The sequence below is a fragment of the Felis catus genome, chromosome C1 (assembly GCF_018350175.1).
Source record: "Felis catus isolate Fca126 chromosome C1, F.catus_Fca126_mat1.0, whole genome shotgun sequence".
Taxonomy (NCBI): Eukaryota; Metazoa; Chordata; class Mammalia; order Carnivora; family Felidae; genus Felis; species Felis catus.
The window spans coordinates 157,614,480-157,629,415 of NC_058375.1; the positions used below are offsets into that span (position 1 = coordinate 157,614,480).

General features: G+C 36.8%; 1 protein-coding gene across 3 annotated transcripts in view; it reads left to right on the plus strand.

Annotated features, from left to right (window-relative positions):
• The window catches only part of CERS6 (ceramide synthase 6), a 324,828-nt gene that overhangs the window by 258,869 nt on the left and 51,023 nt on the right, over positions 1 to 14,936 (plus strand). For 2 of the 3 annotated variants that reach the window (XM_023259428.2, XM_023259429.2), the window contains exons 7-8: positions 1,553 to 1,681; positions 4,399 to 4,505. In XM_023259428.2, coding sequence (XP_023115196.1) covers positions 1,553 to 1,681; positions 4,399 to 4,505 — 236 coding nt within the window. Of the gene's footprint in view, positions 1 to 1,552; positions 1,682 to 4,398; positions 4,506 to 8,411; positions 11,861 to 14,936 lie in introns of those variants that run through there. The other variant, XM_045033905.1, reaches the window with a different exon arrangement.

The following is a 14,936-nucleotide window of genomic DNA, read 5'->3' on the forward strand; positions in this document are numbered from 1 at the left end:
CGTAATATGGTTAATCTGGAGACTAGGCTAACTGAAAGTAAGAGAAATAGTTGCAATTCCTTTTTAAAATGATCTGACCTTATTTAGGACATGAAAACATTGTTTATCCTAGTAATAAATCAATATGTATGGTTATCAATAACCATACATAGTGGCACTTGCCAAGGCAGAAAAGTAACCTTTGGATATAGTCACCAGAGTATATACAGAACAATTTAAACACTGTGAGTTTAACACACACACACACACACACACACACACACACACACACACACATACACATTTAACTTTTCATCATTGCCATTTAAAGCTTGATTTTATAAAACATAAAAAAATATTTTTAAGTGTTCTGTATCACAGGAATTTAAATAGTATAAATATCCATAGCTTTGTAGGTTCACGTTATATATATTAAAATCAAATAATTGAATTTTTTTTCAATATAGGAACTACACAATGAAATAAATGGCACAGGACCTAATAGCAATATTTCATTACTTATGGATTAGTATTAGTTACTTTCAAGATCTAAACAAAGGCCATTGTTTAAATGTTTTAAAACGATTTAAAAGTCACCACAGTTGACCTTTCAAATCTGAAACTATATGACATCAATAGCTGCTGAATAAAGCAGTGTATATATATGCACATACTTTCTCTCTTTCTCAGTTTCATAATATGCCTTTCATTTTTGGCTAATTTATTTGTCACTACATGAATAGTGTATTTTTCCAAGGCTTCAAGTAGATAACCATTAGGGCCAATCTTGGCATTTAAAATCCCAGAGAAGTTCAAGTATACTTTGGGAGAGAGAGATTTATAAACAAGAGTAAAAATATTAGTAAATGAGAGACTGTATTTCCAAGCAACAGAAATCCCACATCACAGCAAACCATGTCCAGATGGTTAGAAGATAAATCTATGTCAGAGAAAGATCATCTTTTCATATGGGCCAACAAGCAACTCCATTGAAGTTGACCACAATAAGGATGGCCAATTTACCATTACTATTGCCATTTTTGTTCCTAATGACTGTGGACCAGTAATGGTTAAGATTTAGAGCTTGATTTTGTAGGATTCATCAGAAAAGCCACATATTAGGATTCTTATTTTAACGTTCCAGTGGACAGATTCCAGGAGAAGGATGCAAAATCCCCAGCCACAGATGTCAGAGAAGTGGTTCAGTTGGACCTGCACGGCTGCCCAAAAGATTTTACTCAAGTACAAATCCAAGTAATGCCTTTCTTTGCTTGAAATCCTGAGGTAATTTCTCCCATAGCTTCAAATTCCTTGGTTTAGTACAAAACACTCTTTATGATCTGGCCTTAGCCTTGGCATTTATCACATTCTCGAGAGTCCCTGGTCCCTGGTGTGTGTCTGCCACTCTGTGGTGAACTCCCAGAGGGTAGGAAATATATCTTATTCATCTTAGGATCCCCAGTGCTAGGTCCAGTAAGAACCTCAGTAAGTATCTGTTGAATGGTTGAACAGATGGATGGAAATATTGCAGTACTCTAAGACCTAACATGGCTGTGTTTTTTCCTTCCCCAAGGACTTTGGCATCATGATCCTGCATCACATTGTAGCTATTTTCTTGATTTCCTTTTCATATGTCAACAATATGGCCCGAGTAGGGACCCTGATCCTCTGTCTTCACGATTCATCTGATGCTCTTCTAGAGGTAAACATTTTCTTTCATCTTTAAGAGTTCAAAATCCAGAATTCAGGAAATCCCCAAAACCATCACTTCTATAGTATGCTAGACAGTGTTGGGGGAAGATAGTATATGATTGATTTGAAGCTGCCGAGTGTTTCTTTTGGAAATTGTTAAAGTGAGACTTTAGTATATAAATTTTTGTACTAAGAATGTTGATCATCATAGGATTCTTTATTACTAGAACAATGAAAACCTTCACTCTTCCATACTTAAGAAAATGGATGTTTTACAGTCAGAAAATCATTATTTGAATAGGTTTTGTTTCTGGTGTTGTAAAGTTCCACACTGATGTATATGGGAAGTGTAGATAACTCAATTCAGTTATTAATGGTAGTTGTACATCCTGATGAAATTATTTAACGATCATAGTTTTTGTTCACAATATACATGTTATCCTAGTATTTTTACAGTGATAAGTGTATATGATTTGCATATTAAATATAAAAACTATGTTCTCTCTATATATAAGTATAAAGAGTATCTGAGGAAATATTGGTTGTATTTTTATGAACTTTCTAAACCATTATTACTTAGGATCATTTAAGTAGCAAAAAAACAAAACAAAACAAAACACCAAGAAGAAGTAAAAGAAAAATGCTTCTAGCATATTTCAAAAGATAAAATCCCATGGAAAATTTTGATGTGGTATTTACTCTTAATCATGGCCCCTATGAAGAGACACACCCAATAGAGATATATAATTAAATAAAATATTTTAAATTTATGCTAAGAAGTTTATGGAACTGGTGAAAGATAAACTTACCAAAGTATAAATTTCATGTAGAAATGGGTCTTAGAATCTATATGCTGAGTTTTTATTCTTCTTGGCCCACAGTTCTGCCCCTTTGAAGTAATACTGTCACTGTGAATAGAGAAGTGCCCTCAAATAATGATCTACTATTACAGTATAAGCAAAAATTCCATATGATAAAATTGAATCTGCTATAAAGACAATTAGTCAAGGCTTGAAATATATATAGCATTTTATGAAAAATTCTGTTCCCTATAAGGCTATGAAACAGAAACACTGCCCTAATGGGCTAAATATGTCAGATGATAGTGTGGCACTGTGAATTTTAAGTGATTTGAGCTAGGCTCTATTTAGCATATTTTTTAAAGGAGAAATGTAATTGTATAAGAGCAATCTGAAAATCAGTTACCATTTGGCTAAATCCTCAGTATGCTTGAAAGTGGAGATTTATGCAGCAATCTACAGTTTTGAAACCAACCCTGTAAAGTTTGCCAACTTTAATGTCTATGGAAATGGCTGGTTGAATCTTTGTCTGCCACTTTTATCCAGAAAAGAAAATAACCCAGAAATGTCAGTCATATGGCTTGAAAGCAAATATTCTTCATCATGTGGATTTTCTTTACATTATACAGTAATGGTTGAGACTATCCAAATAATGAGATATGTCAACCATCAACTCTTTGAAGTGGGATGTATGACCTCGACATTTCAGAAAATTGCATGTTTGATGCCTTTTGATTGAATACTGGTGAAGAATGTAAGAGAAAAATGGTTTACCTAGGCAGAAGGAGGCAGAAGATGATTTTTTCCTTTCTTACTATAAATCATGGTGTCACACCCAAAGTACTCATGAAATTAAAAGTTCATAATCCTGGCTTCTGCTCAGTTAATAGGTATTTTTTTTCTTAGGAATCCATTTCTCTCATAGTTCTGTGTTTTACTTGAAGCTACCAAATTTTAGCTTCTGTGGATGCTGTCAACAATCCTTTCAAGGTTGACTCAGCTAATTTAACTTTCTAAGAAGTAGAAATAATGTTATGAATTGAGCAAGACATCTTCAGTTTATAACCCTGTGTGTGGGAGCGTGCAAATTCTAGGTGAAAATGTAGAAAGAGGTGATCAAGCAAAATTATGTTTTCAGCGTCACCTGTTATTAGAATCATCTGTAAAAAGTAGATGGTAGGAAAAGGGATGTAATTTCTTCCTTAACTTATAATATAAAAAGTGGTCATTAAATTACTGACATAAATTGTTAAGAGTAATTCTCATGGACACTTGGAACATTAGTGACTTTCATCTAGAAAATGACCCATTAATGTAACTTTGAAAATTATACCTAAGTGGATTCATTGAAATAACATGATCTTGACATGTTCTTCATTTCTAAATTTATGAGAATAAGCCAAGAAACTGTCTTCCCAGATATTCCTTATTACTGTTTAAGGAAAACCTATAACTCTAAATAGAAAGAAGAAAGCAGTGCAGAAAGTCTCCATATATTCTGTATAAAGTCTGTGGCCTTAGTGTTTGCAACTCATTAGAGGTTTCAAGGATTGCCTAGTACTTTCTCCTCTGACCTGTTATGACAAATTCCTGTGTTGGTGTCTTTGGCTTGCTAATATCATCTGTAATGCAAGAATTTTCTTATTTTTCTGTTTCCCTGAGATCAACCATATAATTGAATTTTTCAGGTTGCTGAATGTTTGATTAAATCTGTGACAGTCAGTAGTTCTACTTCTAGCTAATGCTGCATTTCACTCAACTTGTGGGTAATTTATAAATACTGATGCATGATGCATGACATTTCAAAGTAGCAGGCAATTTAATGCATCTGGTAAGTTATATCTTATAGGAGACTCATGCATATTGAAAGAAGCTTTTCATTTATCAGTTTAACTAAATTAATATATCACATTCCTTCTTTTCATAGGCTGCCAAAATGGCAAATTATGCCAAGTTTCAGAAAAGTTGTGATCTTCTGTTTGTTATGTTTGCCATGGTTTTTATCACTGCACGACTGGGCATATTTCCTTTCTGGTGAGTATGCCAATCTTCTTTCCATTAGAGCCACCCCTTCCACATAAGCTTTATGAATATTTTGCTTTTGAATTTCATTCCAAATATTTAGTGAGAGGTTTAAAGAAAAGTAGGGGAGGGACTCAAGAAATGCCTCGATGTCTTCTTCCAGAAGAGGGTTGTACTCTTTACTAATACTTCCTGCAGGATAGTTAGAGAGGGATGTGGCTTACAGAGGTTCTGAGGCCACAGAAAGCCGTCTGCCATTTTGGTGTCCAGTCTAGAGTATGATTCAGCAAACTTTAACTATGAAAGTTTGAATCCATAAAGGAAATTTGGTGTTTCAACCAGTTATGTATCAGAGATCCTCTGTACCAGGGGTTTACAAAGTATTGTTTCTGGACTGGTAGCAACAGCATCACCAGGGAACTTGATAGCAGTGTAACTTACTGGGCCCCACCCCAGACCTACAGAATCACAAGCTTTGGAGTTGGGTCCTAGAACTCTGTGTTTGGATGAGCCTTCCTGATGGTTCTGCTCCATATTAAAATTTGAGTACCATGTCCTGTGTAATTCTCTTCATCTGCTGTACGTACAGCTAAAACAGATGGAAGGTATAACCTGAAAGTAATCCCTGAAATTCTCTATGACCTATTAATGTCTGGATGTCTTCTGTTTTGTTGAGAGCTAAGGACACACTATGACTGACTTTGATGGAATTTGATAACCTTTCTATAGAAAATAGGTCCAGTGTCATTAATCTTTTTTCCAGAAGGCTATTACTTGAACTAGAAAAGAAATGAGCCCCATAACACGTAAAATCTACCACTGATGGCAGATTTTTTTCCATTTTGAGAAATTGATTTGAATGGAGAATTAAAGCAGTGGAAATTGGAAAAAAATGAGAAATTAAGGGTTGCAGTAATAACTTGCCTAAATAGAAAAATAACCATAATAAATTTGGGACTTTGAAGTGAGTATGTCTATCACTGGAGTTCCATAAACAAATTACTACACACACACACACACACACACACACACACACACACACACACCCCTCTCCTTGAGGCTCTAGGCTCTTTTGAACACTTATTTATTATGAAAATCATTTCAAGAAGCAACATTTTGTGTTGGCAAAAAGCATTTATAGAACCCCAATATACTTTTATGTGCTTATAAGTAGGAAACACATGTAATGTTGAATGTAATGCATCGGTAATTACTTCAGGTTTGGGGCTGTCTCAAGATTATTGACATAACTGGTGATAAGAATTTAAATAGAAGTAATTTGGGCAAAATCCAGGACATACTTCTCAAGAGAATAATGGAAAGTTTTTCTTACCTAGGGTTTCTGAGAACTGAGTTACAAAGAAATAAGCATCACTCTCAAGTACTTTGATTTGCTTATATCCCTTGGAAGGTAGAATTAAAATTGAGATGCACCCCTTCTCCTTCCATGTAGCCAATGTGTAAAAAGCTCTGTAGGTTTAGATGGTAATGAGTTGCCTAGAACATAGACTGCCAAATATAGAAATTATGTAATGCTACCAAAAAATAACGAATAGGTGTGCCCTGTGACAATGCCATAGACTAGCTGCTCAGGAAAATCCTTACAATCAAATACAAAGCAAGAAATTTTATTGCAAATGCTGTAGGACTTCTGCTACCATGCCCCTGCATGCAGCCAAGTTTTTCAAGAGGCAACTTGTGGAGAGAAGTATTTTATTATTCCTAATACAAGCAATAATTTGTATACCTGCTCCCATCGTAGTTGTACATCTAGTGAATGAAATCCTTTTCAGATATATCTAATAAGTTACGTTAGTGCCTGGATGACCTTTGTTTCCAATTACTAGAAGTGTAGTGAGTATTTTTAGTGTTTAAAATTACCACATGCATGACAATCACCAATAGTGTTTTAAATATTTTCCTTAATACTGTGAAATTATTTTACAAGTTCCTTTTAGATTAGGAAATCCTAGAATTGAGAGAGACTACAGGTCACCAGCCCCAGAATCTTCTGCCACCTCTGCCCGGGATAGGAATTCTGTCAGTTTCCCTGATCTAGGAGTATTCCTTCAGAGGTTGAGGTAGAAATGGGTTCTTAAATGAAACAGAAACCTGGGTCTTTAAAATTTATAAGCTAGAGGTTCTTAATCTGTTTAGAAACCCCTGAAACAGTACAAAAAAACATGTTTGTGTGTGTATTTTTTTCCTGGAGGAGAGGGTACATGGCTTTATTAGATTCTCAACGAGATCTGTGACTCCCTCCCCTCTTCAAAAAAGTGCCTCTGGAAACAGACTAAGTGTACCTGCCACTTCGAATGGAAAACTCTTAAGAACGTGAAGATCTCTAACATATCATCTGTAGGCTTTCTTTTCATCAGAAAGCATCTTTAATCCCTTCAATTATTCCTGCTTATTGTTTGCTCGCCTTTGTTTGTTCCTGAGAATTCCTCTTGTCATGATGTTCCAAATGTGGATTTCCTGTTATAAAATACAAAGAACTAAAAACAAGTTTCTTTTAGAACTGCATTACTTGGGGTGCCTGGGTGGCTCAGTCAGTTAAGCATCCGACTTCAGCTCAGGTCATAATCTCACAGTTTATGGGTTCAAGCCCCGCATCAGGCTCTGTGCTGACAGCTCAGAGCCTGGAGCCTGCTTCAGATTCTGTATCTCCCTTTCTTTCTGCCCCTGCCTTGCTCATGCTTTGTCTCTGTCTGTCTCTCAAAAATGAGTAAATGTTAAAAAAAAATTTTAAAAACTGCATTTCTTTAATGCAGCTTGCCATTGCATTAACTGCAAGCATCTTTGACGTTGTATTGTTGGTGATCTGATAAACATCTGAGCTCCTGCCAGACTAGATCTTCTTCGTCCTGAATTTATTTTTATGTATTTTTATTTCTATAATGATTTATTTGTATACTTAATTATACAAACTGTATTCCTACCTATTCATTTTTATCATGCTGTTTTCAAATATTCTAGCCCAATTAGGGTCTTCTGAACTACATCCATTGCCATACCTGTCCCTTCCACCTTTATGCTACTTAAGCATATGCCTTTCATGCTTCTCCCAACTCATCGACGAAAAAAGTTGACCTAGAGGTACTCCTGGTACACTGCACTACTGAAGAATCTCTGGGTTGACCTCAGTCTCTCCACCGCCAGTCTTTCTTTATGATCTTTCTACTTGTTACTGTTGTCTCATAACTGCTCTGTCATCATGCCTGCTATTTCCCCACATTTTTCTAAGGTGTAATCAAAGACTTTATCAAAGGTCTTGTGAAAGTCAGAATTCACTCTGTTGTTTGAGATATCCTCTGCACTTGTAGAGGCAGGGTGAAAAAAGAATATGGAGCCCATCTGGCATGACTTGATTTTAGGAGACCTTTGTTGGCGTCTGGCTCTTCATTTCTAGGTACTCATCCCCATCTGTTTGATTATCTATCTGCAACAGTGAGCTTATCAGTCTAAAATTTCCAGTCTTTTCCTTTTCCATATTGTTTAGGTGTGGGCTTTTAGCTCCCAATATGCCACCATTTTTTAAAATGTATTCTGTGAATATTTATTGGGTACCTCCTATGTAGCCAGTAAGGGGCTGGGTACTGAGAATTCAGACACAGGACCTGCCTTGGGGCACTTGGTGTCAAACCCTGATAGGTCCCTTCATTATTCTGGTTTATAATTTGGGAGGCCTAGGGATTATAAATTATTTTCTGAACATTTTCTGGAAATAAGTAAGATAACTGGATTGTCAGTGTTAAAATAGTTTGGTTGAGGTACTAAGGTGCTTTGACAACTAAATAGAGCATTATACTACATAGACTGTGTGTGAAACAGTCACTGGCTACTAGAGGGAAGGACCTGGAGGCAGAGTGGACTTCAGTTCTAACAAGCATTTTATTAACTTCTTTCTCCTTCAAGTACTTGTGCTTCGTGGAAGAAGAAACAAAATTGTTCCATGTGCTCTCTGCTCCTCATAGTTTTCAGTCTATTTACATTGGAATCACCAGCAAAATCTTCCGGGTTCCTCCTGACCATACATGTGTTCCCACATCAGCAATCAGAATTTTTGTAATTTGTGAGTTTAACACTGGGATCATTCTTCTTTTTAATTAAGTTTATTTATTTATTTTGAGAGAGAGATGGGGGAGAGTGGCTGAGAGACAGAGAGAGAGAGAGAATCCGCACTGACAATGTGGAGCCTGATGCAAGGGCTTGAACTCACGAACCGTGAGATCATGACCTGAGCCAAAATCAACAGACGCTAAACTGACTGAGCCACCCACATGGCCACTGGGCTCATTCTTTGTTGTGTCTTCAGTCCATGTCTCATCTCACCAAGACAGCATCCACCATGATTAGCCTTTTCAGATTCATATATAGCTCAGACTTGGCTTTTGGCCACAATACATTCTTCTAAAACAGCATTGTCCAACAGAAATACAATTCAGGCTTCATATTAATTTTATAATTTCTAATAGCCACATTAAAAAAGTAAGAAGAAGAGGTGACATCTATTTAAGTAACATTTTATTTAACTCAATATATCCAAAATGATAGCATTTTAACATGTAATCAATATTAAAAATTATTGATATTTTCATTCGTTTGTTGCACACCGAATCTTCAAAATTGGGTATGTGTTTCACAGTACTACATCACTCAGAAGTCTTTGTATTTTAGCCTTTTTGTTGTGGTTGGACAGTCAATGATTTTATCATTTTTGAGAATAAGCCCATCATTGTAAACTGTTACCATTTTCATTTATCTGTATCTGTCTTTCCTAAACTCCAGTTCAGTATAATCCCTAGAATTCCTAACAGTTTCCCATATTTTATGAAGCTGTGGTTTCAACTGGCACAGAGTAGATTGTGCTTAATGTCATTGTGGCATGTATCACAATGCCTTGCCCACAATGGCTACTCATTAAATATTTGTTGAGTGCATTAGGTACTCTTTCATTCTAAAAAAATCACACATCTGTTTTCTTAGTTGAGCTTTTAAATCATCGTGAAGTGGATAGGGGCAGTCTCTCCTTTATTACACAGAGAAAACCGATTCATTTAGTCAATGATTTACCCAGTCTTTTCTGGATTCTGTTCTCCTGACATCAGTTCAATTCAGCAAGTACTTACTAAGTTTCAGGTGTTTCTTCCTACAGTACAATACTATCTTCTTTAAAGATTAAGCCATAAAGCTGTTGATAAGATGCATTTTTGGTAGTTGTTACATAAAGAGTAATTGATTGTCTCTATCATTTGACCCAGCTAAGACTCCAGAGGTATAGTAGGAATCGTTATCTCCCAGCCATAAGAATCTAATAACAAACAAGGGAAATCTATACAGATCCTGACAGGGAAGTAATATGGTGTAGTCTGTAGAAAGACTACTTGCTTTTGGTCCTGGTTCTCCCCCCTCACTGTGTGTCTGAAGACCGGGTGTATAACTTCTCTGCATCTATGTCTCCATCAGAAAAATAAGCATAAGAGTAATCATTCCATCTACCTTACCAGGAAATGTTAAGGATCAAATGACATACTGCTTGTAGTGATGTTCTGTAACTGTAAAGTACTTTTTAAATATTAAGGATTTTTAAAAATCTATTATTATTAAAAATGGAAATTGCCATTATGGCCAAGTGGCTAGAAATTTTTATTACATTTTATAGCCTCCAACTAATCTAGATTAAGAAACCATAATCATAGGCACTTTTGAAATAAAATTTTACAAATTCTTTCTCCGATTATGAGATTCAGAATATCTTGTTTCAGTCACTTCTGTTTTCAGTACTCAGTGAGCATATAATATCAGATATGCCGCAAGTTGCCTTATTCTCTCAAATTCTAAGTGACCATACTAACCCTGAGCCACCAGAAGTGACCATTACCATTCACAGAATCTCACAGAATTTCATAAAATGCAAGTATATGTCAGGCTAGTTCTTTCCTACAAGTCACAGATTGACAGATCATTATCCAGCTATGAATGGGCATACCACAATTGCCAAAACCTCTTCCTGTGGCCTAATGTTGACTGTCCACTTCCCCATTCATGTCCCACTAAATGCTAACTCAGTGACTACGGGAAAGTTAGAGTTTGTCAGCGGTCTGCTGTTATTCAGACGAAGCATGTGACATCTCAGTTGTATTCTGTCCATCTCTGTCCTGCAAAGTAAGAGAATTATTGCTGATTTGTACTCTCTGAAAGTTTCTGCAATTAAAAAGAAAAAAAAAACTGTTACAGAAAAGCTTAGATCATTCTTTTACCATTTTCCATAATAAGATTTGAAATTCATCCAGATGCATATGGTAATATCATCTTCTCCTCTAATTTATTTTTAAAGACATACTTTACCAAAGTAGTGTGGCTTATATGCCTTTCTGAATATCTGATAAGATTAGTCTCAGAGTTCACAAATATGGAGAAGCTGGGTGTGTTGTCTTTTTTTTTTCTAGAATCCGTTGACAGATTTTCTCTGACATTTTCCTTAGTGTTGGTCTTTGTTAAATATATTTTAAAGAAAAAGGATGAAATCTGAAATCTCTCAGCTATTAGATATTGTGGCTATTTGGTATATTTTTAATAAGACTTACATGTATTGGCATCAATTAATACCTTCAAAAGGTATGGTAGAGATGGATGGAAATAATATGTTTGGAATGTTTTGCTTCTTTTCATGTGAACATAATAATGTTTTATAATGTCAAGATTGAAGGGTTAGACCAGGAGTCAAAAAACTATGTCCTGTAGGACAAATCAGCCCCATTGCCTGTTTGTATAAATTAAGGTTTATTGGAGCATAAACTTGCTCCTCTGTTACATGTTGTCTTTGGTTGCTTTCTGCTACAATGGCTTGAGTAGTTGGGACAGAGTATATAGCCTGCTAATCCTAAATTAATTGACCAGCTGTTTCTTCGAAGAAAAAGTTTGCCAACTCCTGGGCTAGGCCATTAACAATTAGTCTGGTGAGTAAAAAAGGTAGCACAAGGAGTGGTGTATTCCGTGTATACAGCTTTTGGATGTCTCTAGAAGTCTGGTCTACATTAGGCAAAGAATATTAGTATTCTTAATACTGTGTATGAGGTGTGCAGAATATGCTCCCAACTATTTTCCTATTGTAACTTGAAGCAAAAACAACCAAATATGGTATCCTAGTAATGTTCTCTGCACAGAATTTATGTCTTAAGTGTTCCTTTCCTCCCTCCCTCCCAATCATTGCAGAGAACCCTTTGCTAAGGGGAAGAAGGAAAAGAAAATAAGATTGTTTGTTCAAAGTATCATAAAATTCTGTATGGCCATTTCATCTGTTTTAAAAATATCTGAGTATTGCAGTAAAATCTAATGCCAGGGACAGAGGTCTGCAAATTCTATATTTGACCAAGAATCTCACTTATTTGAGAGTGATGCCTTGTGGAAAATCCTGTAACCGATGAAGAACCCGCATCACCTGTTTCCACTTTCTTATGTTACCATAAAGAGCAGCTGTGTGCCAGGCCAGTTTTCTTCTCCATCATTTACCCTCACCTCCCTGACCGTGGTCCCTGGCTCTCTCCTGTCAACGGGCCATTCTGTCCATGCTAAGCCCCTTCTTAAGAGCTCAGCTCTGGACCACCTTGTCTCTGCCCATTGCCTACTTCTCAGTCTGGACCAGTACTGGCACCATCCCAGAAACCCTCCCTGCACGATCCTGGTGTGCAGTGCTCTGTGCCACAGTCAGTGAAGGCCACCCTGACTGCGTCCTTTCATTCTCAGAACTTCATCCATACCTCTGAATGTCATCTCTGGGATGGCAGTGTAGTCAAGGAAATGGAACCACAGTATCATCAGCATCCCTGGAATCATCCTATTTCTTGGTCGGATGTATCTTATCACATATTATTACTTAGCTTTTTATGTCTTTAGGACAAGGAAACAAACACTTTATAAATTCCTCATAGACAAGGAGCCATTTATTCTTTGTAAATCTATTCATTGCACTTCACTGTGAGCCTGCTGTGTGGTAGGCACAGTGTCGTTGTTGGGGACATAGATATCGATTAGGTCTTGAGCCCAGGAACATTCAGCACTGCAGAACCATCAATAAATATTTGTTAAATCAGTAAATAAAAATTTAGAATTTCCCATGCAGCTTGGTGCAATTGCGACTGGGACTTTGCAGCCCGCATGTGTCTTTCCTTATGATATAGAATAGTCTGATCAAAGAAGACAAAGGTGGCAGTGACTCAGTAGCTTTCAAGTGCTCGGGAGCATCGCAGCCACTGAATCATTTGCTCAGACAGGATTTATAAGAACAGAATTGAGCAATTGTTAAATAAGTACTACCTTTTTCCACAGCAGCTAATAAAACAGAAACGCTAAATGTCAAAGAATTGGAAATACAGGAGTTAAATAAATGTAAGGAAAAGCATAGCACAAGTAGCTATACTGAAAATGCAAGCTGTGGCCAGGAGCCTGGTTGAGGGCAGGATGAGGATGTGTGGCACGGTGGCTCTTGGTAAGTGAGGCACAAAGAGAAGTGGTCAAGAGGTTGCAGGGCAGCGTGGGGAGAGAGCAACTGTTCAAGAGAAGGAGAAATAGGAAAAAAAATAGAGCATCTTTCCTCCATGCATGGGATCACCAGAGAAGGTGAGCAAGCACACGCAGAAGAGTGCCCTGAGAGGGTAATTAATTCTGTCCCAGGGCCCGGACAGTTGTGGCCAGCCAGCATCAGGGACTTTTCATCCAGCTTATATCAGTTGCAGGCTAGGAGCCCAATCTCAAATTCATAGTAAACTCCACGTCTTTTAGAGCAACTTGCACCAACCCAATTTAGCTGCCTTAATTTCCTTTTTCTGAAAGGACCGCATACAAACCCACACCTAATTTTCACAGACACTGGTGTCTTAGATTGCTTTGTGTTCCACGCAGCCTCATCCCGTGCATTAAATAGAGCTTTCAGAAAATAAATATTTAATCTCATCTGTTGGTTGCTAATACTTTGTATCGTGATCTTTGAGTTACATATTCAGTGGTTATGACAAAATGTTGTTTGAAGCATTCATTGAAATATTTATTAAAACTTGAAGAAATGATTCTGAATACCTTCCATTTTTTAGTGACACATACAAATGGCTTGGTTGAAACCATTCCAAAAGTTCTAAAATTCTGAGAAATAAAGAAGTCGTATTTTAATCACTTAACATTTTAGATTGCTTTTTAATTGAAATGTAAACACAGCAAAATGTATTTAATGAAATATAACAGTCTGTTTACTGCATGGTAGTGTGTGCTAATCAAATCAGGAAGTATTGGGGGTTATTTCTCAAAATAGGCTCCAGGCAGGGCTCTGGTTCACCTGTGTTCCAACTTCATCTCCTATTTTCTCACCTACTGTGCTCTGCAATCATAGTTGATGGTATGGATATTAACTTCAGGCAGTACAAGGTTATAAACCATCGAATAACAGTAATACATTTTTCAGTGACTTTTTCTTATGTTGTTTTGATAATCAGTGAACAAAACAGAGTTTTCTGGTTATCATTAACTAGAATATTTCTATTCATCAAGGTTTTAGTCCACCAAATTGTTCTTGTTCTAATCTGGTGGACCTATAAGGGTGTTTTCATCTCCTGTCTACTACTGACAGACAAACACCTTGGTAAAGCAACGAATACTTAAAGTTGGCATTAAAGTACCATGTGAACACATCCCATTCAGTCACTTCAGGAGCCAGCATGAAACACTGAAGGAATCTTTCTTTGTGTACAGGTCTCTTAAATCACCTCTCTTCCCCAGTTTGCAGAGTCAGCACTTTATTTAAAAGGGTCAAAACCCTTCCCTTATACAGTAAGTCTGTATCTTCCAGAAATAAGTCAGGTGCTTCACAAAATAGGTTAAAGCTGCGGCAACAAAGTACAGAAGATACAGAGCTTAAACATCTCAGTCATGAATTATTCATGGAGCTTGACCCTCTTTTCTCTTCCTTAGCCATATGATTGCATTTATTTCAAATTATGTCCCCCTCATCCTCAAACGTGTAATTAGATGGTCGAGTCCCCTACTCTCGTAGCAATCACATGATATTTTCTTGAAGCACTGTTCTAATGCTATTGTTTGATAATCATTCATTCTCATGTCCCCCTTCACCCAAGAGTGAGCCTCGTCAGGGCTGCGACCATATCTTATTCTCCTTTTACGTGCCTAGTGCCGTGCATGTCACCTGATATGCTCTAAGTTTGCTGACTTTTCTGGGTCTTAATTTGGAATTCACTTTCATAAAGGTGTTCACCCCAGGCAGATAGTTTGTTTATTTGTGTACTAATTTCAATATAATAGAGTCTCATTCTATTTTCTTTCTTCACAAATCGGGGAGAAATATTCTGAATGCCAGACTAATGTTTTTATAAATAGCCTCTTCTCTTGAGCCCACATATCCTCACTAATTCCCCTACCGTAATTTCCCCAGCC